This window comes from Pyrgilauda ruficollis, unplaced genomic scaffold (assembly GCF_017590135.1).
Source record: "Pyrgilauda ruficollis isolate IOZ18807 unplaced genomic scaffold, ASM1759013v1 scaffold79, whole genome shotgun sequence".
Taxonomy (NCBI): Eukaryota; Metazoa; Chordata; class Aves; order Passeriformes; family Passeridae; genus Pyrgilauda; species Pyrgilauda ruficollis.
The window spans coordinates 2,286,325-2,313,359 of record NW_024529821.1 but is presented as its reverse complement, the minus strand read 5'-3'; the positions used below and the strand labels follow the sequence as shown (position 1 = coordinate 2,313,359).

General features: G+C 49.8%; 1 protein-coding gene across 1 annotated transcript; it reads left to right on the top strand.

The window, feature by feature from the left end:
* The first annotated feature begins 1,918 nt into the window (after positions 1 to 1,918).
* ITM2C (integral membrane protein 2C) lies at positions 1,919 to 25,861 on the top strand. The gene is made up of 6 exons (XM_041487009.1): positions 1,919 to 2,059; positions 16,037 to 16,174; positions 17,766 to 17,954; positions 18,240 to 18,350; positions 22,310 to 22,460; positions 24,066 to 25,861. Exons 1-6 carry the CDS (start codon positions 1,946 to 1,948, stop codon positions 24,155 to 24,157), a joined length of 795 nt encoding a protein of 264 aa, XP_041342943.1. The 5' UTR covers positions 1,919 to 1,945; the 3' UTR covers positions 24,158 to 25,861.
* Positions 25,862 to 27,035: the final 1,174 nt, after the last annotated feature.

Sequence of the window (27,035 nt, the reverse complement as noted above, 5' to 3'; positions counted from 1 at the left end):
CTTGCTCTGGATGTCCTCCTGGGGGCCAGTTCATGCTGCACAGGGTGCTGCAGGCCAGGCTGGCCCCAGCTGTGCACCCCAACAGCTGCACTCCAATGTCAGTCTCACCCGGGTGATCAATGCTTCTCCCCACCTGAAGCAGGAAATCAGCTGTGCTCTGGAGAGCACCCAGGCTGATGCAAGGAAGGGCAGAGCCACGCTGTCACTGCTGCCTGGTGCTGCGCTGCTGGCTTGGCCCTGGTGTGATGCTGCATTTCCATTTGTTTGCCTCTCAGAAAATCAATAGACTAGCTCTGTCAGGAGCCCTGGTGAACAGCAAGAGCCTTGTGCCTCTTTCTCTCAGTATCTTTCACAAATTACCTAAATATTAGAAGAGGATCCTTTACTCTCCTGACTGCAGACTTGTCCCACCAGTCCCGCAGACTGACTGACTGGGGGTGGGGGTCCAGCCTCACCTTAGACATAAATGGAAAGAACAAACCCTAACTTTCTTTATCTTCTGCCTTTAAACTGAAGATTTTAGTGTCAGGTTTTCTCTGATTTTACCAGATGTACGACTTTGTAATCACTTTTTCTCAGCTGCATCCTGGCTTTAGGTTTCTCCTCTGAGACAAGAGCTGCCCAGTGGAGCACGGGGCTGGAGGAGAGGAGGTGAGGCAGCCTTTGTCACACAGAGGGCTCTCCCTGAGGAAGAGTGGGCTAAACAACCTGAAAGAGGGACACAAGTGGATTTCTGCCCTGTTCTGGACATTTCCACAAGGCTACATGTGGTAGGCACAGATGTAATTAGAAGAGTATTTGTCTAACACCTTTAGTCAGGGAACACTGTGGCGGGCTGTCGCCCGGTTTGCATGGTGAGTGTGAGATGTTTGGATCTGGCTGTAAACACTCCCATTTCCATAAACTCAGGACCATCTTGTCTCAGTTTGAGCTCCTGAAATTAGAGGCTGTTGTGGAAATGCAGCCCCTTATCTCTGTGTGAGATAAAACTTGTAATCCCCGTGTAACTTTTACCCACAGGGTGGGATGCTGGGAGGACTAAACAGCTCCAAATATTGAACAATGCAAGTCAGCACTATGAGCAATTGTTGTTGTGAGTCAATGTTGAATCCTTGCCAAAGATGCCTTTTACAAATAAAATTTAGCACTAATTTATCAATGGCTTAGTTCAAAACATGATGTAAAGCACTCAGTACATAATGAACCCATCTGGATCAAAAGAAAATGCTCGTAACAACTTTATTAAAAATAAATACTATGTTTAAGTGGACCAAATCAATGTAAGGGTAGTGCTGTGTTTATCCACTGACAATTTCCTACTTTCCTTATTACCTGTAACTGGCAGAGAGGGTTTTGTTAATGGGTTTTTTCCATTTTTTAACTTAACAAAACTGTCAACATGTGTTCTTTACTCTTTGCGGTGCTCCCTGCTGCTCCCCAGCCATCATCTGGTGACACAAAAGCAACCCAGCCCTCCCCCCATTTCTCTTCTGCATGCCACGCTCTGCTTCTGGCGGACAGGGCATTTTGTGGATCACTGCCCCCACGACGAAGGTAATCCATCTGCTGTGCTCCCGGAGCTGGTCCTGGCGGAAAGGCCACCCTAGTTCCTCCACGGATCCTGTTCTGTGGCCTCCGAGTGAGGAGCGAATGGGTGCTCCAGCTTTCCCCAGAGCAACTCCTGCTCTGTGTGCAGCTGCTGCAGGCTGATGCAGCCTCAGGCTCGGGGTACTTTGGTTTGGTTTTGTTTTTTCCCCTTGGCTGACCCGATGTCAGCAGCGCCGTGCCCCAAGATCCCGGGGGTGCCGCTGCAGCCGCTCTGTGTCCCACAGCGGGGCCCGACGGTGCTGCCGGGGCAGACAGGGCCCGGTGCCCGCCCGGTGCCCGCCCGGTGCCCGCCCGGTGCCCGCCCTGCCGGGGCCGGCGGTGGCGGCGGAGCGGGGCCATGGTGAAGATCGGTGTCCAGCAGCCGCCCGCGGCGCTCAAGCCGGACAAGGAGAAGGAGAAGGCGGCGGGGGGCGATGGGGTGGCGGGCGCCGTGCTGCTGCCCCCGGGCGCCGTGAGTGGGGCGGGGGCGAGGGGCGGCGGGAGTCGAGGGGTGCGGGTGGTGTGGTGCTGCTACGGACGGGCACCGGCAGAAGTGTCCGGCCTCACCGACGGCTTCGGGGGCTTGGTGGGCGCCCGAAGTTCAGAGGAGCGGGGCGGGGATGGGGCAGGGTAGCGGCGCCGTGGCGCGAGCAGCCGTCCCTGGGCACCGGAGGGAATGTCCAGCGCACACAGTGGCAGCAGAACTCGTCCCTTCGGGCGGTTTAGCCTGCGGGAATGTAATTTCGGATTGGTCATACATGGGTGGATTTCAAATCCTAGCATCTCTGACGGCTTTGGGTTGGCACGGGGAAGAGACAAGAGGAGGAAAGCAGATGGTGCTGGAGAAGGATGGGAAGCAAGGGGCTAAGAGCACAGACCTCTAGATGCTTTGCAGATGGGAGTTGACACGGTGATGTGCAGTCGCTCTGCCGGCTTCAGGTGATGGGTAGGAGAGGGGAGCCAGTGCTCATGCCTGCAGGGGTTGGGATCCCTTCAGGCACAAGGGGAGCGAAGGCGCTGGAAGATCCGTGGCAGATGCAGAGCGTGGGCTGGGGCAGGTAGAGCTGTGTGGGTCGCTCCCGGGCCGTGTGAGCCGTGGCCAGGCGCTGTCGGGCCGTGCCGGGGGTGGCACGGGCAGTGCCCCTCTCGAGCACGGACAGCGAACCAGGTACGGCTGTGTTTGGCAGGAGTTGGGTGTTTGTGAAGTCTCTGATGCTGGAGAGCCCCACTTGCCAGCCCTGGGTGGATTCCACACTGTGTAGTGCGAGGGTGTCGTCCTGAGCTGGGCCTGACCCGCGGCATGCACTGTGCCTTGTTACAGCGCTCCCGTTTCAGAGCAGGAGTCCTAAATGGCATTTGTGCATTCCTCACAAATCCCTAGGCTGTGCGTGTGGTCTGATCATTTATCGAACCCTAGTCTCTCTCTGACTCAAAAACCAATGTGGGAGCTGTGGTTTTGCTCTGTTCCTGCAGCAGTGCAGAGTGTTCCTCCTCATGTGCCTCACCAAACAAGTGGGAATTGCTCTGGAGAACTGCTTTGCAGCAGGGGCTTCAGGAGACTGCTGCGTTCTGCAGAGTTCAGGGAGTCACTTAGACCATGATGATCTCTCCCATCACACACGATGTGCTCGCAGGTCTCGGCTCTGCTGCCAGGGTCTGGCTGTGCTTGGTGTGTCATGATTGCTTCTGTTAATCTCACGCCAAGGAGCTCTGCAGAGACCTGGGGGAATGTGGCTGACTGTGACCTCTCGGTGATTTCCTGACTGTATTTCCTAATTACAAACCAAGGTGCTGGTTTTCTTCCTGCTTCTGATGTCCAACCCTGGAAGCTGACTGTCACACTGGACTTCCAGCTCATCCTGCCATTAAACCAGCTTTCCACAGCCAGAAACTCAGTTCTGCTGTTGATCCTGCCTGAGTTCAGGCGGGATCTGTCTATTTCTCATGAGCACTGTGAGAAAAGCAGTTTAAAAAGTAATAAAGTAACAGATGCTTGTTTCTATCATTAGTGCTGCCAGATCCCAGCAATCAAAATTATTCTGATTCAGGTTCTGCCAGATGTATGAAATTGGCTTAGGTAGCAAATAATAAATTTTGGGGGTTTTATGTTGCCTTGGGCTTTTCTCTGACTCTTGGGAGGCATGGTGGTGTTCTTTTAAGCCCACCTCTGTGAGCTACAAAGGAACCTAAAAACATGAATTTAGGACAAAGACTCTGCAAGAGTCTCTTGATTCCAGCAGACAGACATGTGAGAACTTCAACAAAAGACCCATGAAACAAGGGCAGGAGTGGGTTACAGTGAGTCGGTGCAGTGTGAGGATGTCCAGGGAGCAGCACATCCACTGACATCAGGTGGCCTTTTCCTGATGATGTTTTTCAGACCATGACAGTGGATTCTTTGTTGTGCTTGGGCTTAGCTGGACCTTTACCTTTGTAAAACACCCAGCTTGCGGTGTTGGTCTTTCCGTAGCCAGGCTTTCTTGCCATACTCCTGCTGCCAATAATTTCTGTCTGTGTGTGTATTTCTCAAGCTGCCTCACAGCAAAATGGCATTGGTGACATGCAAACAAGATGCTCTGCATTCCTTTCCTCTTTGATCTCATAACTTCAATCCCAGTGATAGGAGCCAGAGCTGGGAAATGATTCAGCGGCAGCTTCTGCAGCCTGGGAATGGCAGGTGCTCGGTGAATGCAAAGATGCAGCAGGCAGGAAGATGTCTGTAATGCTAATGTGTTCTGAAAAGTGGTAGGTGAGGAGTCGTGACAGCAAGCTTGCATGTGCTGAGCCTTGTTTCTCCCCTGCACAGCTTGGCTTGAATCAGCAAGAATATGCAGTTTAAACTCCTGTCAGAAAAATCCATGTAATTTTGAGACTTGCAAGACTTTAAGAGATCATAGAAGAAACAATCTTGTCATTAAGTAGGAACTGTGGGGATGTAGCAGCCTTGAGCAGAAGGCAGCTTGAGGTTATGCAGCCAGTAAAATAATCCCTTGTGTTCATTGGAAAATATTTGTTCAGATGCAAAACAGTATTCCGTAAGTTTTAATTGAACTCCATATTTGCAGTCTAAAATGGAAATAGGCACATAGGCTGTGTCGGTAACTGCCCTGGGAAATATGCTCCTTGTGATTGTGATGAATGTTGAAATCCACAGGAATCAAATAAAGCTGATAGCTGGAGCTGTCTAGTCAAAATGTGGGTTGGGTTTTTTGGGGCTTTTTTTGATCCCTTGTGCACCCCTCTAATAATTGCTTGTTATTTGGCAGAGGCAGTGTGAGAGCCAGAGGAGAAGGGGTTTCATTAACAGCTGCTGCCTGACCTGGTGTCGATGAAAGCCCTGGAGGGCACCTCTCAGCCCTCCCTCTGCCCAGAGTGGGCTCTGGCTGCCCCACTGGCCTGGCTGAGGGCTGTGCCCGGCACTCGGTGCTGCTGGATGGGGGAAATGGCCTGACAGCCAACACTGCAGCACAGCCCGGTGTCTGGGGGACAGGGGGAGCATGTCTGTGTGATCCAGGGGCTGCTCTCACAGGAGTCTGTTGTCCTGCCTCTGGAAAAGGACTGCTCATGCAGTCCTGTTTGTCTCTGGAAGGATGAGTGTCCAAGGCAGGGCAGTGTTTGCTCAGGTCTGGCTGATGGGAGAGAAGGGTTTTACAGGCCAGGCAGGACTGGGAGAGCTCTCTCCATATCCACAGCCTGGTGAGCCTGCTGGAAACACCTTGGCAGTGGCTCACAGCCCCGGGGGCTGCGAGGGGCTTTCCAGGGTACACACAATGCTGTCTGCAGGCTGCGACTGATGTTTTGCTCTTGGCTGGTTGCAGTAATACCAGGCTTTGATTTGATGTCTTTCATCCCTTCTGCATTCCCAAAGTCTTGACAAGACTCAGTGGTCTTTGGATCACACCCTTCCTGGTTGTGTGGAGAAGTTTTTCACAAGGAGCTGCTTGCTGCCTGTGCTGGATCCATCCAACCCTTCTGTGTCTGGGTGGTCTCTCTGTAGCTGCACCTCACGACCTCTGTCTGCTGGGTGTCTCAGCTCCTGGCTGAGCTGTCCCAGCCTCCTTGTTGCCACATCTCCCACACCCAGCATGGTTGCCCTGCTTGGCAGAAATAGCAGGGCAAAGCCTGAAAACCATGGGGAGCACGTTCCCTGAGGACCCCTCTGGTGCCCAGGAAGCTCTGTTCCCTGTGACTGCACATCTCCCCAGTGAGGAGAAGGTCTGCTGTGGATGTGGAGCTCTTAAGCAGGCAGACAGTGCCACAGTGTTGGGGCTGGTGCTGTGTCCCTGCTCTCCTGTCTTTCCTGATGCCCAGCTGGCCATGGAGAGCTGGGAATGCTTTGCATTTGCCCGAGCAAGCCCAATAGGATCAGCGCTTTGTGGTGGCAGCAGGGCAGCAGTGCCACTTCTGGCTCTCCCAGGGGTTTGGTGCACCTTGAGCAGTGATGCTCCAGAGCTGGGTTCCAGCTCAGGGGGCGGGTGGAGGAGCAATGGCTCTTTGGGCACATAAAGCAGAGTCACACCAACCTGTGGATGCTGCTGTGCCGGTGCAGTGTTGGGTTTTGTGAGGGACTTCTTTGCAGAATGTTGTGAGGTGGGAGACAGATGGTGAGGGAAGGGGATGTGAGGAAGAGTCTTTTAAAAAGAGGCTTTTTCACAAAGCAAGCTGTAAACTCAGAGAGAGGAAGGAAAAGCTTGCTGGCAGCAGTCTGCATTGATTGTGCTCATTGACATGTTTGCAGGCTTGAGTCCAGGCTTGAGGCTCTCGAGCTGTGGGGGTTCTCACCATGTTCAGGCTTAGGGAGCTGAATATGGTAGATCCTAATTTTAAGAAGCAGCCTCCTGTAATAGAAGGTTATTCCTGGTCTTTGCCCAACCCTCCTATAACCACGTGGGCTGAAGTGGTGATTTCTTTTTGTGGCCTGTATGGAGTTGTTGGCTTAAAGAGAAGCACTGTCATTTGGTTTTGGTTCTCTGCGGTTTGGGGATGCTTTGGAAGCAGAGGAAAAGGTCTGAATTGGAAAAAAAAAAAAAATATGTCTCTGGACTCCTTGCAGGATCTGCTGTAGTGAAGTACTAGACTTCAGTGTCTTACTGGACTCCAGACATGAATATTTGATATTCCAGCTGAGCATGACAAAGGATCTGGCTAAAACTGGCAGAGGGATTAGGACAGAGAATATCTATTCCAAGCAGAAACATGTAGCTGTCTTTCACCAAAGAGATGTAGACTGAAGAGCTGGAGACCGAGGAACTGGAAATAGCTGTCCAGAGGTTTGTGTTCTCTCAAAGCTGGGGAAGAGCAGGAGCCAGCCCAGCTTTGCATGGAGGAGCTCTTCTTGTGGGAAGAACCGATTGCATTTACCCGCTTTGGGCACAGCAGTTTTGGTGAGGTTTTTTTTTTTTGGCAAAACACAGAACACCGAGAAATACCATTAAAAAAAAAGAATTTCAAAGGGTACAAATGAACCAAAAGTAAGTATGGGACAGAAGCCCAGAAGAAGGGAGCTGCATCCAGCAGGGCACTGCAGGCAGGTCTGGAGAGATGGAGGGTGAGGTGTTCCCGTGTGCTGCTCTGCGGTTCCTGATTTTGTGCTATGAAATGTTTGTTCATTACCAGGTTTACAGGAGATGGAAAGGCATCTTCACTTGTAGGTATATCTTTCCTTCCCAAGTGATGTGTGAGAACCTAGGAATGTTTGGGGTTTTTTTTAATGCCAGTGTTACCATTTGAAGGAGGACAGTGTGAGGGTTCTGGTTTTTTTCACTTATCTCTCTGCACTTGCTTTTCAGAGTTGTTTTCCTTGGTGCCATGCGCTACCTTTGAAGTCAGTTTGAACAACAAAGAGAAGGGTAAATTTGCCTCCTCTCCTTTGCTGTTGTTAAACTAGACACCTTTTCTTTGTGGTAAATTTTCAAGTGTAGGATTGACTGTCAGAGTTTTCCTATGCTGTTGCTGGGAGAAGAGATAATAGCTGTCAGTGTTCCAGAAGGGAGCAGTGACTTCATTTTATAGTGTGTCACTGTGCAAGTCCTGATTTTCAGGGAAGAAGCAAATGCTGTATCCTGAAGTCTGGTTCCTTGAAGATGATTGAACTTGTCCTCCAGGAGATGCTGGACTCTGCCCCTCTGCTCGGAGTGATCAGTGCAGGTTTCTGGCTGGGACTGTCCCTCTTGTCTGCAGAACCAGCAGAAGGCAGGATGTTCTTGGGCATCTTGGGCATGGCTGTGTCCTTTCTTCCAGCTTTTGGGAATCAATCACATCTAGAGGAAGAGTGAGGAGGGACAGTGCTGGCTTCATTGACCATAGCCAGATCAGCAGTGCTTGGATCTCATGGTGAGATCCAGAATGCCTGATTTGACCATCTCTGCCTGCCTTGACTGTGCCAGCTCCGAGGTGGGTGCTGTGATTTTAAATTGTACACACCCCAAAGCTCTCCAGACATGGAGCTTTTTGGGGGAAGCAGTGTGAGAGCCCAGTGGCAGTGTCCAGGTGAGTTCTGGGCCCAGCTGTTGCTCTGCTCTGGTGCTTCATTAGCATCCAAAGGCATCACTAGAGGTGAAAAACTTCAGGTGAAATAGTGTGAAACCTTTTGATGTGTCTTTTCCCTGTCACATTTTCTTCTTTCAGATGTGTTGCCACAGCACCCAGTCCTTCACACCTCCTGCAGAATCAGCCTCTGTCTCCCTTGCCTTGTGCCCAGGGCCCCATGCACGGGCTGCTAGCTTGGTTTGTTTTACAGGAGAGCAGTTGTACAATTGCAGTCTGGGAAAAGGGGAGTGTGTCCCGAGAGACAGCTCAGCATTTTGGCTCATGAAGCAGGCTCATGGCTTGCTTCTTCCAAGCCCTGCATGATGGTAGAGGCAAACAGACTGGTTTTGGTAGCAGCTTCTCTTCCCTTCACCCGGGAGGAGAAGGAAGGCTGAGCTACACCAAGAGCAAGCTGAAAGCTGTTGGCATTTCCTTACCTCAGTTTTGCAGTGTTCTTGAATATTTTTGGCATTTGCGAGAGGTCTTTTAAGGAGTCAGGTGTCTGCCCACCTGCATATGTCTTTACTTTTGAGTCAAGGCTCTCTTTAAATTTGCCAACCTCTCAGTTTAAGACCTTCCCCTATTCCCAGAACAGCTGCTCTGCTTCACTCTTGCTTGAGCTGCCTTTTGCCTATCATTGCTCTAGAGAGGTTTTGAGGCTTAGTGCCAAAGCTTAACCTCCATTCTTCTCCTGGGGAAGATTCCCATTCTTTTAATGCCACCTCCCACTTCAGGGAGTCTTTTGTAAAAAACCCCTAAACAGCCCGTGGCCTTCACATGGCTGTGCTGGCTCCTTCCCTCTCCCAGGTGAGGTCTGCCCAGGTGCTCCAGAGCCTTTTAGCTGTGGTCTTGGAGCTGCTCCATGGCAGGGACTGATTTTCCCCATTATTGCAGTGAGTGGCCTGGAAATCAGGCTGTGTTTATCTGAATCAGTATTTTGGCAGTCAGGCTGTTAAACGCCCAGGTTGGGATTTTTTTTTGCCACTTTGTCACAGCTGTTTATTTTCTCTCTGCCTGCCTCTCTGTTCAACATGATGCTCAGGGCTTCAGCTGTGAGTGTGGTAAGAACAGTCTTGTTTTTACCAGGGGCTTTGTTAGCTCTGCTAATGCTCTGAATGGTTGTACTCCTGGGAGAAGGAGAGGGAGGCTGGAATCATTCCAGCTGGAAGTTGTTGTGCTTCTGCCAAAAAAACAAAACAAAACAAAAAAATGGAAATTAATTCCTCACCCCTGTGCAAAGAGGGAGGAGAAACAGCCCCTTAGTTCCATCAAGGGATGAAAAAAGCAGAAAAGAGGGGGATTTATATCTCTCTTGCCAATGAGGGAGAAGGAAAATATGATCACTGATTGCTTAGGAGCTCCCACATGCTAGGCTGCATTTTTAACATCCTGCTGTCTTTGTCGTATAGCAACAATGCTGGGGGTTTTAATTAGCCAGTGGTTGTTTTTGATATTCTAATTTCCAGCACTGTGAAGTGACTCCTGAGGGAGGTGGCTTTGTTGCTAGTCACATGCTGTGGTGTCGCTCAAAGGTGTGAGTAGATTCATTTATTGCAACTTTTTTGCCTTTAGCTGTGATGGTCTCTTAATTACCACCTAGCTTTTGGTTTGTGGTTTGGTTTTTTTTTTTATTTTTTTGCTTCCAGGCATCTTTGAGTCCAAAAGTCATCAGTTGTGTTCTCTGTGGAAATGCTGTCGGGTTGTTGGGTGGCCAGTGCAAGCACTGCTCAAGCAAGGAGTGTGAGCAGGGACTTTGGTTGCCTTGGAAACCGTGTGCCATATATATGTGTGTGTTTGTGTGCGTTTTCCTCTCTCTCTCGTGTTTCCTTTTCTGACCTAGAGCATCAGAAATGCCCTCCAGCCTGGAAGGACTCTCCTTCCATGTGTGGGTTCCTTGAGAGGCCTCTCATTGCCAGTGCAGAGCTCTGACCCCTCTCAGCCAGGGCAGTTCCTCAGGCAGTCTTCCCCCACAGGCTCACCCACTGTTCTCCTCATTTTGCTTCCTCTCCTCTCTCCAAGCTCTTGAAGACAGGACTCATTTTTTGTTCATCTGGCACAGGAGCCTTCTTTGGAGTGTTGGGGGTGCTTTGATGGATGCCAGGATGCCTTTGCTGTGATATTTTATTTCTCTGTTCCTCTCCCTCTTCTTGTCTTCCTGTGTCTGCCTTTTCCCTGTGTGTAGTTTCTCACCTCCCTTCTGCAGAGCTTGGCAGGCGCTCCAGTCTGGAGCCTGCCTGCCCACCCAGCCCGCTCTGGCCATCCCTGGGGGCTCTCCACCACTGAGCTCCCCTGTGTTGGAATTCCCGAGTACAGACATGGATGGTTGTCTTCGGGAGGCAGCTCTGGATTTCTTCACCTTACGGAGTATCCCACAAGCTCTGCAGTGCTTCTCCTGGAGCAGGGAGCAGCAGAGAGTGCCCAGCCCCTGCGGGTAGCAGGGGTGCTGGCAGTGGTGTGGGTGGATGGGGGCTTTGCTTCACAAGCAGAAAGAGCAGGTTCTGGGTACAGGCACGGGGGTCACTTCCCCAAGAGGGTACACTCTGGCTAAGCCACCACATCAGAGGAGAGCTCAGTCCCTTCCAGCTTACACCTGCTGTAAGTGGCAGCACTGCAGTTTTCCAGCAATCAGCTGTGGTGTTTTTCAACTTGAAGTCGGTGCAAGTCCTTATGTTTTGTAAAGCAGTTACTGATTTTGCTGTGAATATGGGACTTGATGTGCTGGAGGTAGCGACCTTGACCTGATATTTTTTCTTTTCCCGTAGTCCATATTGGCCTTTGGCTACCAGAAATGAGTGAACTGCAAGGTAAGTTAGAGTGTTCTGACGAGGGTTTCTTAAGTTTGGAGCCTGCATCCTTTGAGGAAGCCATGGCAGTGTCTGCAGTTATGTCAGTGCATCAAACATCGAGAGCTCAGGCTGCTGCTCCCTTGAACAGTGTCCCATAGAGTGATGACATATTTTACATGGCACTGCTCTCCAAACTGCATCCCTTTGCGTTGCATTTCTCTCCTCACTTGTCAGTCATCAAAATCACATCTACTATTTTTAGTCACCCCACGCTTCTTTTCCTGCTGGGGGTGTATATTTAGACACTTGCCAATCTCTGTCACCAGTCTGTCAGGCCTTGCTACAGCTAAAATGAAAGATTTGAAGCCTGTGTGTTTCAGAAATGCAGGAACCAGGGTTTGTGGAGGACTGCTCTGTTTCTGAAGCTGCAGAAGCAGAAAAGGGCCACGAGCTGAGCCCATCTCTGCCGAGACAATGTGCGACTTGGGAAGGGATCGAGGCGTGACACGACACTTCTAATTTTCTCACTTCTGTCATCTTCAGCAACACATGGGTGATGAAGGAGCAATAATGTCACATTTCTATTTTTATAACCTTCTCCTGTATTAATGAGAAATTCCAAAGGCAGCATCTCACCAGGTATGGTTCTTGTTAACAGCTCCTCCAGCGCTGTGTCCAAAGGCTCAGTGCTGTGAAGTTGGGGGAGCTGGCTCAGCCACAGGTGTCTGGGAGGTTTCCCTCCTCTGACTCACTGTGGCCTTTGAACTTGATTTCCAAACCTTGGACCAGACATTGTGCCCAGCCAGGTTTCTGTCCCCCACCCCCTTGTGGGAGAACTGTTCCTTAACCATTCAGTACCAAACAGGGATTACAAGACACCAGTCATTTTCATAATGCCCTCAGCAAGACTTGAAATTCCAAAGAAAATCCACAAAGACTGAATTAGGACTTTTCCCCACCCCTCAAGCTACTTTCAAGCCTCTTCTACCCCATGGTCCGTATCATGCCTCCATCCTTTCACATCTGGGTATTTGTTGCCTGTACTCTGTTGCTGTGCTGGCCCTGTGAGCTGGCAGGGCACTGAGTCATAGTGAAGAGTGTGTTTTATCCGAGGAAAGGAATTCCTTTTTATATTCCAATATCCTGTCTGCTGCGGGTGCTGGGCTGAATGCCTGACAGCAGTCAGAGTCAGCATGTCTGGGTGCTCAGGCTTCTGTGTGGAGCTGCCTCTGACTGTCCCAGTGGAATGAAGGATTATCAGGACAATGCCAGACAAAAATCCAAGATGTCCAGGTGCTTTTTGTGACAGGTGGGTGCTTTTTCCCCCATTGTCCATGCAGGGGAAGAGCAAGCTGTGGTTTCCCCTTGGGTTGCAGAGCATAAGGAACTCTACCCACTGCCTGTTCTGAAATGGTCCCCTGGAAAGGGAGCTGGCCCACCCTTTCTGTAAGGTCAGCAAAGTGGCACTGCCAAGGGAAATGGAGCAAAGAAGGGATCACAGCGTGGAGAGGCTGTGGGATGCTCTGCAGAGCTGGGGATGTGTCTGTGCATCTTCCACACGAACACATCTGTAGTGCCTGGACTGTGGATGTGCTGCCCTTCTGCCACTGCTGTTGCTTTTCCTTCTGTTCTTTCATGGAGAAACAAATAAATGTTTGTCCTCTGCTCAGCCCAGGGAGCGGAGGAAGGGCCTTATGTTCATTTTTGTGTAAAATACGTCCAGCTCTTGGAATATTGTGTTTAAAACAATGAAAAGAGGAAAGCCAATTTACTCAGCTGAAATACCTGTCCCTGCCTCTGCTCAGGGATGGTTTTGACCCCAACCTTTCCCATTCCTCTTGGCCAAAAAACCCCAAGCTTGATCAAGGCAGGAAATTAGTAGGATGGCTTTTTGCAAGTGGTGCATCTGGTTAATGAATTCTCTGGAATATTGTTAAATATCTATTGAATGTACAGCATTTTTTGTGTGTTATTATTTTGATTTTTGTCCTTTGGAAATGCACACCTGGAGGGCATAACTGCTCTTCAGGAAAACCCCGCTGCCAAGTCTTATTCTCCCCTTGCTGGGGAGCCAGGCATTCCTAGGCAAGAAGAGATGGAAATAATCTGTGATGGATTTTCTGTTTTTTAGAGTACCCTGTTTGTAAACAATTCTGCTGCAGGGAGTGGGGGTCCTGTGGGAAAGGAGGTGTGTAGTGGCATGAGCAGGGCAGCAGCCTGTGCAACAAGCTTGGATTTTTCCAGGCTGGTGCAGATGGGGTATCCTGGGTGAAGAGCTGTTGGAGCAGGCTGTGCACTGCTCCCTCCATGGGCTCTCAGTGCTGGGGATGCCTCCAGCCCCGAGCCGAGGTGCAGACTGCCATAGCTGCTTTTAATTGTCATTTATTCACAGTGCTAAAGGCTGATGGCCTTTCCATCTGCTGGGCTGGGGGATGGAGACACACATTTTTAGTCAGGTTTTCCAGGTGATTTTTATGCAGCATTTTGCAGGACTGTGTTAACTGTTCCCCTTGGCCTGGCTGGCTGCAGAAGCCACTGCCTAAACTGCTGCTCCATCAGAATGGTTGCTGTTGATTTTTTTCTTTCCTCCCTCAGAATTTGGGGGCTTGTTTAATAACTTCTTCCAGATAAAAGCTCTGCTTTGCTTCTCCCACGCTCTTCCACAGCGCAAAGCTCTGGCATTTTTCCTGAAGCCAGGAATGTTTTGTAGGGAGCAGAACCCATCTTTGGCAGCGAGAGGTCAGATGTCTCACAGCGTCTTTGGTGATGCAAAGAAGACAGAGCTGCCCTAGCAAGTAACAAACCATTGTGGGCTTATTTCCCCTCTCTACCATTGTTCAAACACAGCTTTTCCCTTATTGGGAGTATTTTTTTGCCCTTTGAGTTGCTGTGTCCCCACGAAGCCTCTCTCCAAGCCCTCTCTGGAGCCAGAGCTGGCAGCCCACCGCAGGAGCAGCGGTGCATTAACTGCCACAGCAGCCTGGCACCCTTCAGATATGGTTCTCTTGCAGAGCATTAAATGTTTTCTCAGCCTTGCTTCAGTGCCAGGAGATCTTCTCCTTCCTCTTCACCCCCACCATCTGCACTCTTTCTGTGATGACAAGTGTCTGGGGAAAGCCGGTTTTGTGAAACACTTGACATCCAGCATGACTCCCGTGTCCTAGCGATTCATGTCAGAGATCCTTTAAACTTCCTCTAGTAATGTGATTTTTTGTTTCTTTTTTTCTGTTCTTTGTGGCTTGTCAGAGTTGCTGCCCATTGTCTGCAGAAGGAGAGGAAAAATGTAATATTTTTCAGCTTGCTCATCCCTTTTATTTGCTGGAGGAGCAGCAGCAAACTGATTGCAGTGATCCTTCAGTGCAGGAAGCTGGAGGTGAATCGAGGTGCTATGGGTCTTTCAGCAGCTGGGATGAAGGAGAAATAAATGTAGATTAATTTCTCCTGGAGGCATGCTGGAATTGTAGCCGCCCCAAAGCAATTTGGTCTTGGCAGTTATCAGGCTGAATGTGGCTAGGAATAAAAAGTCAGTATCTGGAGGAGTCCCCGTTGGCTGGGAGTGGAGCAGGTGGGAGAGGGGCTGCAGGCTCCTGCTCTGGCCCTGTTCCTGCATCTCAGTGGAGCTCAGGTGCAGGGCAGGAGCAGGGAATCCCCACCTGGCAGGGTCCCCACAGGTGCCTCAGTGATGCTGAGGTGTCGCAGTCTGGGACAGGAATGATGCCTCTGAGCCTGGCACTGAACTGCTGCTCTTGCAAGGGCTGCTCCCTGGTAGGGAAAGGGGAAAGAGATGTTTGCTGCCAGCTGGGCTGGGCAGAGCTGGGCAGATGCCACCAGAGGGTGGCAGGGGCGCAGGGCCCTGTCCTGTTGGGGCTTCAGCACTGGCAGCACCCTGTGGGTCTTGGCCACATTATTCTGGAGACCCATCTCTTCCTTTAAGAAGTGAGGAACCTGAGAAATGAGAGGCTGGTGTTTGCTTTCCAGGCTGTTCCTCCCATTCGTAGCAGTGTCCAGGTAGCTGTGGAGAGTGTCTGTAGTCAAACCCATCAGATCTCAAACTGCACAGAGGGAGTTAATCTGCAAGAGCCCTCCTTGGTGCCTCTCTCCCCAGCCTGCCTGCTCAGCTGAGGGCAGCTTTCAGCTCTTCTGTGTGGAAACTGGGGCATCTCTCAACCAGCCTCTTTCATCTGCTTCTGAAAGGCCTTACATCATTCTGCTTAACATTTGAAGGGTTATTTTGGTAGTAAAAACAAGAGCATCATGGGCTGGGATGAGCTGTCTCCAGGAGGTAACCCTGCCTTTGCACTGCCCTCTGTTTTCAGGGCTGTGACAAGGCAAGCTGGCTACTGTCTGTATAGGTTGGGCAGCACTCTGAGGAGGACAGGTCTGTTTTCTTTTGATGCTCTGTCCATTTTCCTGGGAGCTGTGCTGCAATGTGCTTGAAAATGAAGTTGAGATCAGTGCATCTGTTTGTGTCAGCTCACCCCAGCAGGGCCAGGAGGTACCTCTCTGGGACCAGTAATTCCCATCACAAAAATTTCCAATTAGAAATTCTGCCGTGAGTGGCAGCATTTAAACTAAAAATTTTGACTATAAACACATAAATGCTGTTACATTCAGTAGCCAGAAACTAAGAGTTCCTGATTTTATTTTTTATTTTTGGTCAGTCTTTACATCCCACTGAAACGAAGCTTGTCTTTGTTCTGAACAATTGGTGGGAAGCTGATGAGACATACATCTGTGTATGTTCACACAGACACACATTGTTTTTCAATACATACAAATATATAGGTCTATAATGTATATTGTTTGTGTGTCTGGGGTAAGGGAGGCAAAATGCACAAGTGTTTTACTGTTGCCAGGTATGAAGTAGCTTTGCAGGGCAGTGCCTGCTCTGTTCATTGCACAATACAACTTCTTTGGATAGGACAGCAGGTTTCTGGTGCCCCAGAGCACTCTTTGGGTGGAAGAGCAGGTTGTTGGTGCCCTGGAGCACCCTTGGATGGAGCAGCAGGTTGTTGGTGCCCTGCAGCACCCTTTGGATAGAAGAGTGGACTGCTGGTGCCCTGGGAGCACCCTTGGAGAGGCCAGCAGGCTGCTGTGGCCGGAGCAGCAGCTGAGGCTCGGTGTTCCGTCCGCAGGAGGAGCCGGGCCCCGCGGCGCAGGGCCGCCGCTCGTCGCTCAGCGGGGTGTGCTACCTGACCATGGGCCTGCTCGTGCTGCTGCTGGGGCTGGTCTTTGCATCGATGTACGTCTACAGATACTTCTTCATCACCCAGGTAGGAGAGACTTGGCAAGCACTTCGGGCTCCATCAGCCCAAGCTGGCACCTTTGAGAGAGGTGCTGCTGGTTTTTGTTGCCCTGCATTGTGCTAACTCAGGAGCCAGGTTGCTGGGCACTGCAGATGAGGCATTTCTTAAGGTGGTAGGCTCAGGCTGACCTCCATTCCCAATGCCAGGAAGGGCCTTCCAAAAACCCTCCCTTGTGGCTTTGTTTTGCTTTCTTTTCAACTGTATAAAAACATCCTGCCAGTTGTACCTTCTAAACCCCACATCACTGCTGTCTGGGCTACAGCAGTCTGAAAGCATGGCTTGTAAGGGGAGAGCAGACCTGGAGAGAACAGGGGAGTACAGGCAAGGGAACAGCTTTTTGCAGTAGGTTTTGTAGGCTCTAGCACAGAAAAACTGTGGGTGTGACAAAAATAGGTGCTGCTATTAATAAAGCAAGCAGAGAAGTAAGAACTAAGTGGGAGATGATGTAGAAAGTGAGCCCTCAACCTCCATTAAATTCAGCACCTTTTCTTCCACATAGTCTTTGCAAAGCCTGGCCTGGCCTGGCCAAGGCACTGGGCTGGCAGCACTGTGGAGCGTCAGAACACAGGGAATGAGACAGGGCAGAGCTGCTTTTTGAGGAGGAAACTGCTGAGCTCTGGCTTGCTGAGTGTTTAGCCAAGAAACGCCAGAGCACTGATTTGCACTGGAGCCCTCGTTGTGCTGTGGAGTGGCTATTAGTGAATGAGTTCTCCCAGGACTGCTGCTGCCTTCATCTCTGCAGCCAGCACTTATCCACTCAGCAGAAGAGTCTTTTTATATACTCCTTTTCTCCATAAATTTCCTTGCTGTTAAATTAATTTGCAGTCTTTGTTTCAAGAAATCATCAGTGCTTTACTACCCATTCTCATTTACACCTCATCTGGAAACACTGTGACAGCCGCAGGGCTGCTCCCCCCCACACACAGCCCTGTCCCAGGTGAGGACACCTGTCCCTGGGCTTTTGGTGGAGGCACTTCCCTAGGAGAAGCAGCCCTGGCCTCAAGGGAGGCCCTGGCAGGGACACCTCCCATGCTGCTCAGAGAACAGCAGCTCCTGTTTTGCTGCAAGGTGAATCCACTTTGTTTTGATGTGAGGTGAATCCACTTTGTTTTGCTGCATTTGCCACTCCAGGCTACAAGGGCCTCTAGAAATGGTTCTCTACTTGGCCCAAGCCTCCTAGAAAATAGGCAGTTTTTTCTCTGCCTCCTGTGGAAAAATGCAGTTACTGGAAGCCACGGCCATGGAGGGATGTGAACAGCCTGGTTAGGAAATAGAAGAGCTTGCAGGCAGTCAGTTTGCCTTTCTGAATTACTCCTCATGAAAGCCGGCAGGGATTTCTTTATTCCGTTTGCACCTGGCTAGCATGAAGTGAGATGTGATCATTTCACAAGGGTCGTTTGCACTAGGTTCACCAAGAATGTTTTCTGGTAAAAAGCTTGATCTTAAAATATCTTCAGCATCTGAGGAGTGTTTTACCCAGCAGGGGTACACTCCTGCCCATGCTTGCTGTAGCTGTTGAGGGGGTGTGTTGTACCCCTGCCTGGATCTGTCCCCACAGCTGCCCCGTGAGAGCGTGTTCCACTGCGGGGTCCTGTACGAAGACTCGCTGTACTCGCCCTTCAGAGGGCAGCTGGAGCTGCACGAGGATGTCAAGATCTACATTGAAGAGAACTACGAGCAAATCAATGTCCCAGTGCCCCAGTTTGGAGGGAGCGACCCTGCAGACATCATCCACGATTTCCAGCGAGTAAGGAGCTCCTGGGGCCTGTGGGGGCACAGCATGGGGCTGGGCTGGGTGCACCAGCTCCATGTTCATGGCCTAGCACTGTCACTCTTGTCACATGATCTATTCCTGAGCTGTCCTCCAGCCCAAGGCCCTCTCCAGGTTTTTCCAACCCACTCTGCTTTGCTTGGTAGTGAGGTTTGTTTAATGCAGTGTCCTGTGTTCCCTGAATTCCCTCTTCTCACCCATTTTCCCAGCCAGAGTTCGTTGCAGAGGTTCAGTTGTGTCATTGCTGTGCTTGGCATGCAGGGTCTGACAGCGTATCATGACATAACGCTGGACAAGTGCTACGTCATCGAGCTCAACACCACCATCGTGATGCCTCCTCGCAACCTGTGGGAGCTGCTGGTCAACGTGAAGGTACAGCTGCAGCCCTGCTCCTTCTGCATGCTTTCCTTCAGTGGGCTCCTGGGTGCCAGCTGGCAGCTCCTGGGAAATCAGGACTGCTGTGTCTGGGGAAGTGAGCCTTGGCCCTGGGTCTCCATGTAGAGTGAAGGCTTCAGCAGGTTTAGCTGAAGTAGTGATTGTGCAGACAGCACAGTAACGCTGGCGTGATGATCAGCCTGACCAGGGAGACACACCGAAGCAGTAGGTTCCTTCCCTCTGGTGTTTACTGATTGTAGGAATCGAGAGAAAAAAGAAAAAATTCCTTCCTTTCCCCCTCCTGTGTTTTGCGCTGTGGTTTGCCAATTGCAGAGCTCTCAGTGTCCCTTGGGGAGGAACAGGCCTTCAACACTCACCTTTTGGGGGGAGTCTGTGCTGCCCTCCCTTCTGGGCTGCAGCACCAGGCTTGGGCTCATGCAGTTATGCTCACAGCCAGCATTAATTTGGTTTAGTACCAGCGATTTTGTTCAGTTCAGAAGCCTGTGCTGCTGAAAGCAGCCATCTTAAAATAGAATACTATTTAATCTTCACAGTAGGAAAAAAGCACAGGATTTTTCAGACTGCGGAAGGTACATCTCTGTCTCAGTCTTCTGCAGGTAAATCAAGGCACTGAGCCTGGGTCTTTTATCACTCCTGTGAGGATCTGTTTAAAAGAAAGGGGGGGAAAAAAGACAATCTAATTCTTACTCTTTCTTAAATTCCCTTTGCTCACTTCCTACTGTGTGCAGTATGGTGAACTTTGCAGTGTGAGCTCAGAGACAAACAGTTATGCCTGGAGAGAGCCTGATCTCCAATCCCTGTCAGACTCCCAGTTTGTTTCCTAGCAGTCCTCACAATTTCATGCTCTGTGACTGTCTGGCAAATGTGCTGGGAACCCTGCTGGGGTACAGCACACATTTACTTACAGCTCGCTCCAGACCTGTCACAGCTTCTGACCCTAGCAGGTGACCAGTCCCTGGGGCAGAGGGAAATGGAAAAGGCAGGACTGCACAAGCTGAGAGAAAACAACTGAGAGATTGGGAATGTTGGTCACATCCTAAAATAACAGATAGGAACTCTTGGTCAGTGAAAATGATGCATTGTCATTGAATTTAAAAAGGGGATAACAATACAATTAAAGTGGTCTTATGTGCTTGAAGAGCCCAAAGCAGGTGTGAGTTTAAATAACCTCCTGATTATTGAGATGGGTGTTCAGTAGTGTCCAGTCTGTTTCTGGAGGCTTTAACCTGTACCTTAGAGACATTCTTTTGAAGTGGTTAGCTTGGTTTTGGGCTCAGAAAAAGTTTTTCACCACGAGGACAGTGAAGCAGTGGAACAGGGTACCCAGGAAGGTTGTACTGCCTCCTTGAAATTCTTGAAGGTTTTCAAGACCAGGTGGGATAAAGTCCTGAGGTCCCTTCCCAGCTGAATTAGCTGTGATCCTATGGGCCTGTCATCTTCATGGCCACATGTGGGAGGGGTGGCCTTACTGGTCAGGCAGAAAGCTCAAGTTTGTTCCTGCTGCAGGGAGGATCTTTATGACGTTATGACTTGCCCTGCTGCTCAAAAGTGCTGCCTTTTGGATGCTGGGTGAGCTTTGTTGGTACTTGGACTTGGAGACTTTTGCCTTCTCTGCATCTCTGAATGCAGACAAGTCCCTAGTGAATGAGACTAATTCCCAGCAGAAAGTTTCGTTTTGGACCTGTTCAGTGACTGCATTCCTGTTTCTAGAATCAAATCACAGTCCAGCAATAACTCCAGCAGACTGGGGCAGCACAGGGAGTTGGGGAACCTCCTTTGCTCTTTCCTCCCGGCCAGCCTGGTGCCAGGGTGCCCCTTTGCAGAGTGGCTGCCCCGTGCCCTGTGCCTGCTTCTTTCAGGCTTTATTCTGCACAGGTGTGACAGTTCAGTGACCAGGGCTGCATCAGTGTCTGACATAAAAGGATGTTCCCCCCATGCAGCAGCAGGAGACTGGAGGTGACTGTCATGGTTTGACACCAAACCAGGTGCCAATATTCAAATCCAAGCACTGATTGGTTTGACCACAACCTCCCAAAAAAATTCACTTCCTTCTCAACCTACGACAGTGACCCAGTTAAATGATGGATGATCCACATCTCTTGCAGGACACAAGATGCTCAGAGCTTTAGCTTGCTGAAAATTCTTGGCAGAGACTTGAAGGTACCATCCTTGTTACACAGTCTTGCCATGGGGGAATGGTGATTCCCCCTTCACCTGCCACAGCTATTTCCACCTGAGACAGTGAAGAAACTGGTTTGCGTGCTCATGTCTGTCTCTCTGAGCACTCTCTCCAGGCCAAGGGTGTGGCACATCCTGAGCCCCAGCCCTGGCTGTTACTGTGACAGCCCCTGCCAGGAACTGCATGTATCTCACAGCCCTTCTCCCCCTGAGAATCAATAATGGAATTCCCTGCAGAACTGTAGTGTTAGTGTAGTACAAACTGGCACTAATTCTCTAATCCAGCAGTGTTAGAGGACAGCCTTATTGATCTGCCTGGCTGTGCCAGCCCAGCAGCACAACACTGAGTTAAGGTACTGTGTTTCCAGGTATGTCTCTGTGGAGATAACCAGTCCTGGGAAACAGAAGAGGTGATACCTGAAGTAGTGCTGCTATTGCTTGCTTTTCATCTTGGTTATTGCCTTGGTTTGAAAAGTCAGGTGTCTGCTAAGAAAGGCAGGAGCCTCCCTTGAAATGAAAAATGCAAACCCCCTCCCTCTGAATTATTATAATTTTGAAACTAAAAGGCTCTCAGGCAAAGATATGGGAATAGGAATAACAGTTGTTTACTAGGAAAATTAAAAATACAAATGCACTAGTACAAACAAACCGACAGTCGGAGGATTGGCTGTGGGAGAGATGAAGAAAACTGCCCCATGAACAGCAGAGAACTGCCCAGCTCTGACAGATGAGGATAGAGTACACACCCAGCTATACCTTTCAACTTGAAACAGTTATGCTTACCTTGGCCCCAGGGTCTGACAGTTCTTTTATTTCTTTGACTCTTCTTAAGGGAAAGGGACCAGAGGTGATTCTTTGCTTCATGATCTAGTTACCATCTACTCACAAGTACCCCCTGGCCCAGGCTGCACTTGTTACACAGCTGTTTGTTCCTACAGCAATGTCCAAACATAAAAGATGCCCTGAGCACCTGGGAATGAGCTTGCAGAGGGTCTCCAGTACTGAGCTGAACTCTTTCCTGCAGGGGAAGATGTGACCTCCATCCCTGGGGGACACATAGAAACCCATTTTTTCCATGCCCTGGTAGCTTTCTGCCATGACACTTCACTCATCACCCTGGCCTTCATAGTGGCCTCTACCCCAACAGCAGGGATGTCACTGTGCCAGACATTTCTGGGGCAATGAAGGTGTGTGGAGAGCTGTTCTTCTCTGAATGTGGTGCCCATGGCCCATCTCTAGTCCCCATTCCTGTGGGCACTAAGGGCAGGACATCATTGTGGCTCTGCTGAATGGACCAGAGAGGAGAGGAGAATGTTGAAATCTGAGCTGAGCTGGTGGTATTGGGTTTTTTCTTTTGAAGTAAATGGAGAGTGCACATTTCATGGGAGTTCCTGGAATTCTGGTTAAGCTTTTATTTCTCTCCAGATGGCTTTGTTGTACTCTCAGAGTTACAGTTTTGGGCATCCTGCTCTAAAATTTGGGTCAGTTTATAACAGGGTTGATCCTACACTGACTTCACCCCTTATGTGAACATTCCATTTTTGGATCTCATCTGTTTTGTGTGCACTGTGCTAGTAGCACGGGACAGTTTCTTGCAAGGACAAGGTCACATGTTAACTGGCCTCAGTGGTAAGTGGAGCTTGAGCTTCAGCAGCAAAGGAATTTTCTACAGTTTGGTTGTCCATGGTGCTCTGCATGAAACAGTTGTGTTTGGGGAGTGTTTGTGCCTTATTTCAGTGGAAACTCTGTCATTTCAGAAAGGGACATATCTGCCTCAGACGTACATAATCCAGGAGGAGATGATCGCCACGGAGCACGTCAGTGACATGGAGCAGCTGGGCTCCTTCATCTACCGCCTGTGCAGCGGCAAGGAGACGTACCGGCTGCGGCGGCGCGGCGCCCGCCGGCGTGAGAGCCTGCCCCTGTCCTCACCCTCGTCACAGCCTGCCCCTGTCCTCAGCCACACCACAGCCTGCCCCTGTCCTCACCCTCGTCACAGCCTGCCCCTGTCCTCAGCCACACCACAGCCTGCCCCTGTCCTCACCCTCATCACAGCCTGCCCCTGTCCTCAGCCACATGAGAATGCTGTCCTATCCTCCTCACTCACATCACAGCCCTGTCCCATCCTCCTCACCCCACACCACAGTCCTGCCCCGTTCTCACCCCTCATCACAGCCCTGCCCCTGCTCCTCATCCCACATACAGCCCTGTCCCATCCTCCTCACCCCTCATTCACAGCCCTGCCCCTGCTTCTCACCCACATCACAGCCCTGCCCCTGCTTCTCACCCCACATCACAGCCCCACTGTGGCTGGTGCAGCCATGCTGGCCTCTTCATGGCCACAGCTGGGTTTCCCTCTGGGGGTTTGTCTTGAGGCATTTCCCATCCAGTTAATCCAAGCCCAACTTCAGGATGCTGCTGCAAATGGGTGCTGACTGCTCTGTGTGTGTCATCCATCAGCCCAATACAAATCCTGCAAAAATGATTGCAGGAGCCAGCAATTCATTTACACGTGGGCTCCTGGGGCTGAACTAATAGCAGTGCTGTTGGGAATTGTTTGGAAGATTTCCCTAATGAAGGCACCCGATTCAGTGGCAGCTCTTCAGAGCAGATTAGGTCTGCAAATTGCCTTTAATTAATTAAGTTCATAATAGTATGGAAAGCGTTGTGAAGAGGGAACATTGGACTGTGTAAAAATGATTTCATGGAAATTAGCAATATGTACCTTATATTGAAATGGTAACATTGCTGCAAAATACTCTTTAATAGCAGTATTTGTATTAAGTTGCTTTTCAGGCATGCTTAAAGGCTCACCTGGAACATGGACCTACAGTCAGTGGGGTTTGGATCTCCGGGGAAGCTGCAGGGTGCAGAGGTTCCCATGGCTGTAGCTGGTGGTGCTTTTCCAGTTGGAGCTGCAATGACATGGAGGAGCTGCTGGCACACATTGGTTGCTGCTCCCATGGAGCCCTGGCACAGTCCTGCTTGTCATTGGGGCACCATGGGTTTGCTGTAAGGGGGGAGGAGCTGCCAGCAGAGCTGCCCAGAGCTGAGGACCTGCATTTCGAGGGCATGGGGAAGTATTACCGAGGGGGAAGCATTAGCCCAGGCTGGGGCCACAGCAGGATGGATCAGGCATGCAGGGATACAAAGGAGCAGGTGTCCTAAACACTTCTTGGCTGCATCCACAGCTGTGCTCTGTACCAGCCTGTGACTTCTGCTGGTTTCTTGGGGCTTTCTGGTCCCTGAGATAACACTGAGATGCTGTCAGCTGAAACCAGCTGTTGCCAGATGACTCCTTCAGCCCACAGCAGCTGTTACTGCAGGACTGTATCCTAGAGAAGATTGTTAATTCTTCCATAGACCAGATAATGCTGCTTTCTGTATGGGCTATGTTGTCCCCCCATTTCAGTGTTCAGAAGTTGCATCTCATCTGCTTTCCTTCCCCTCCTTTGGTTTTTACAGATTATAATTTGTTGATTCACCTCTCTCCTCTCTTTAAATCGCTTCTAGGTATCAGTCGGCGTGAGGCTGGAAACTGTCATCGCATTCGTCACTTTGAAAACACTTTTGTGGTCGAAACTGTTATCTGCCAAAAGTCATAAAGCCACTCTCCAGATGTAACCTTCCTTGGCTTTGCTTGCACACACATGCTCTCAGCCCTCTCTTTAGACATGGTAATCTGGCTACTTTTTATACTGCCCCCAGCTTGTGCAGCTCTAACCTCTGGGGTCCTTTGTGGCCCTTTCTTCCCTGCTACCTACCCAAGACACTGGCTGGGCTTAAATTTACACAGTGCTCCAAGATAACTGGGGGTAGATGCAGCTTCTTCCACACCACAGGATGGGAATCTCTTTTGGGAGCAGGTTTGGGTAGAAGGGATGGCTGAGAAACAGGAATGCTGGAAATAGGTGCTCTTTTCCTGGCTGAGCAATTTCAGGCTGGGATACTGCTCTGAGGCTGCCATGGCACTGGGACAGAGGGTGTATGCACAAGGGGAGGATTTCCATTTTGGGGCTGATATAATGACCTAAACCAGGTGCACTTAGGAAAGGAGTAGCTGTGAAGCTACAGACAGGGCAGTTTGAGAGCTCGGCAGAGGGAAGGTGGTGTCAGCAGCAGACCTGGTAGTTACTGGCAAGTCAAGAAGCAGATTTTTCAAATCTTTTAACGGTGTGTATTCTTGTGTAACTCCTCCAGTGAAAGCTGTTTTGATAGTAATCACTGTAATCCAGCTGTGTATCACATTAGCTGCAGGCACCAGTGGAGTACAGATACTGATACAAGGCAAGATTCAGCTGATCAATATACTGCAGAGAAATTGTTTGAACAAAACTGCATTTCTATTGATCATCAGACAAAAGAATTGCAGAGTAATTAAATATTCTTCCTTCCATTCCATAAATGTAGTTAAAACTAATTAGGTTCTTGAAATGCAGGCAGTTTTTTGGCTTGAAAGAATGGGGTGAGTTTCAACTTGGCACATTCTTGTTAATTGGTTTCCAGCAAATCTGGACCTGTTCACCATCTGTTGAAATGAGCTTGTTTTGGAAGAGGAAGGATAAAGTAAATGCAAGTACAATCATTAACTCAGCAGAACCAAAATGCAAAGTTAATATATTTTAAACTTCTAAGTGTTAATTTTATGAGTTAATTATGTGAAAACAAAACAGGATCTCAGGATGGTCATGTAATGCAATAGGAATTAGTATATCGTTAGAGGCTGAGTATTTGTTATTTTACATAAACATAGCTATAAATATTAATTTCTGTCAAGTAGAGGAGGGAACTTTGGTTTCATTCTGCTTTAAGCTTGATGCAAAATGAAGAATTACGTGCACTTCTTGCAGGTTGGTGTGGAAAGTTTCCCACTGCCAGATGGGTATTTACTTTTCTAGCATTGTGTTTTCCCAGCAATAACTTGCTGCTAGCCCCAGCCTTTAATTGCCAAGAGGATGACAAGAAGCGGGTCAGAGAATTGGTTCATTTAAATGGCAGTAACTGGTAAATTTAAGCCCTCCGTTCCTCTTCATTTGTAGAAGCCTGAGCCTGCACTCAGATGCCATACAGGCCTCTTGCCCTCCCCTCTGGTTCTGCATGATGTAACTGGTCATTGGATGTGCTAACTGTGCAGTCCCGCAGCTGTCAGGACAAACCTTGGTTCTTTGGGGTCAGCTCATGTGGTCACTGTTCCATAGGATGAGAATGCAGTTGTAGAAAGAAAATATAAGATGCTTTGTATATTTTGTCTGGTGGGAATCTTACTTCTTAGGAAAAACCCATGGGATAATAAAGTCTTTTACCTCTGATTTGTGAAGTGTGTGTTTCTCTGGAAGGGGAAGCACATGCCCCCAACAAAGCTGTTGCTGATGGGAAGCAGCTGCTGGGGGGTCCAGCCCAGTGGGATGGAGGAGCTGGGCAGTGGGAGGATGCTCAGTGGGGAGGCCCTTCCCAAGCTGATGGGAGAGCTGTGGGGATGTGGCTGACCCACTGGGGAGCTGCCCATGCCTGCAGGCTCTGGAGGGCCTTCCCCTCTCCCATCCCTGGGACACCCAGGTGTGGCATTCACATTCTCTGAACATGATTCCTTCACCCAGGGTTTTTCTCCTGGGAAGCTGAAAGGCAGCGAGAGGCCTCAGAGAAAAGGAAAACAATTCCTATCTCATTTGCTTCTCCTGTGTTTTGCTGCTTTGGAATGTGGTTGGAGATTGTTTACCCACAGGTGATTGTTCCATTGCATTCTGCTGTGAGTTGTTTTCACTCTTTGGCCAAACAGGGCCAGGCTGTGTCAGGGCTTTGGAGAGAGTCACGAGTTTTCATTATTATCTTTTTAGCATTCTCTAAGTATCCTTTCTGCATTCTTTAGTATAGTATAGTATTCTTTAATATAATATAGTATCATAAAGTAATAAATTAGCCTGATGAGAACATGGAGTCTGATGCATCATTCTTCCCTGCCACGCAGCTCGCTGTGCATTTACAATACCCAAGGGCAGCCTGTGTGGGGAAGTAGCCCAGCTCAGGTCTCTGAAGCAGACAGATACCTCTGCTGCTTGGGTGGCTCGTGGCCACTGCATCTTTGTGCTCAGCCCTGCTCCTCCAGCTGTTTGATTTCTGCAAGAAATGTGTCCAGTGTGACCTAAGCCTGCAGTTGCCTTCTGGCTGGCTCTGCAGGGCCGGCCTTTGGGGTTTTTCCTTTCCTCACTACACACAGCAATGGGGGGTCCCTTAGAGCCCTCCCAGGCTTTCTTCCCCTGCTTCATCCTTCTGGTTGGAAAGTGTCAGAATATTTTTCCTGAACTTGACTGTTCCTCTTTTTATAGTTAGTCTCTGGTCAGTCAGGGAGGAACTTCATGTTTCACTCATTACAGTCATTTTTGCTGCATTTTTCATTTAACTCTTCAGTGTATGGGTGCTTTTTCCATCCTGGGATTCTGAGGGAAGCAGCACCTTACAGTAACTGTATTTGCCAAAGCCTCTTCT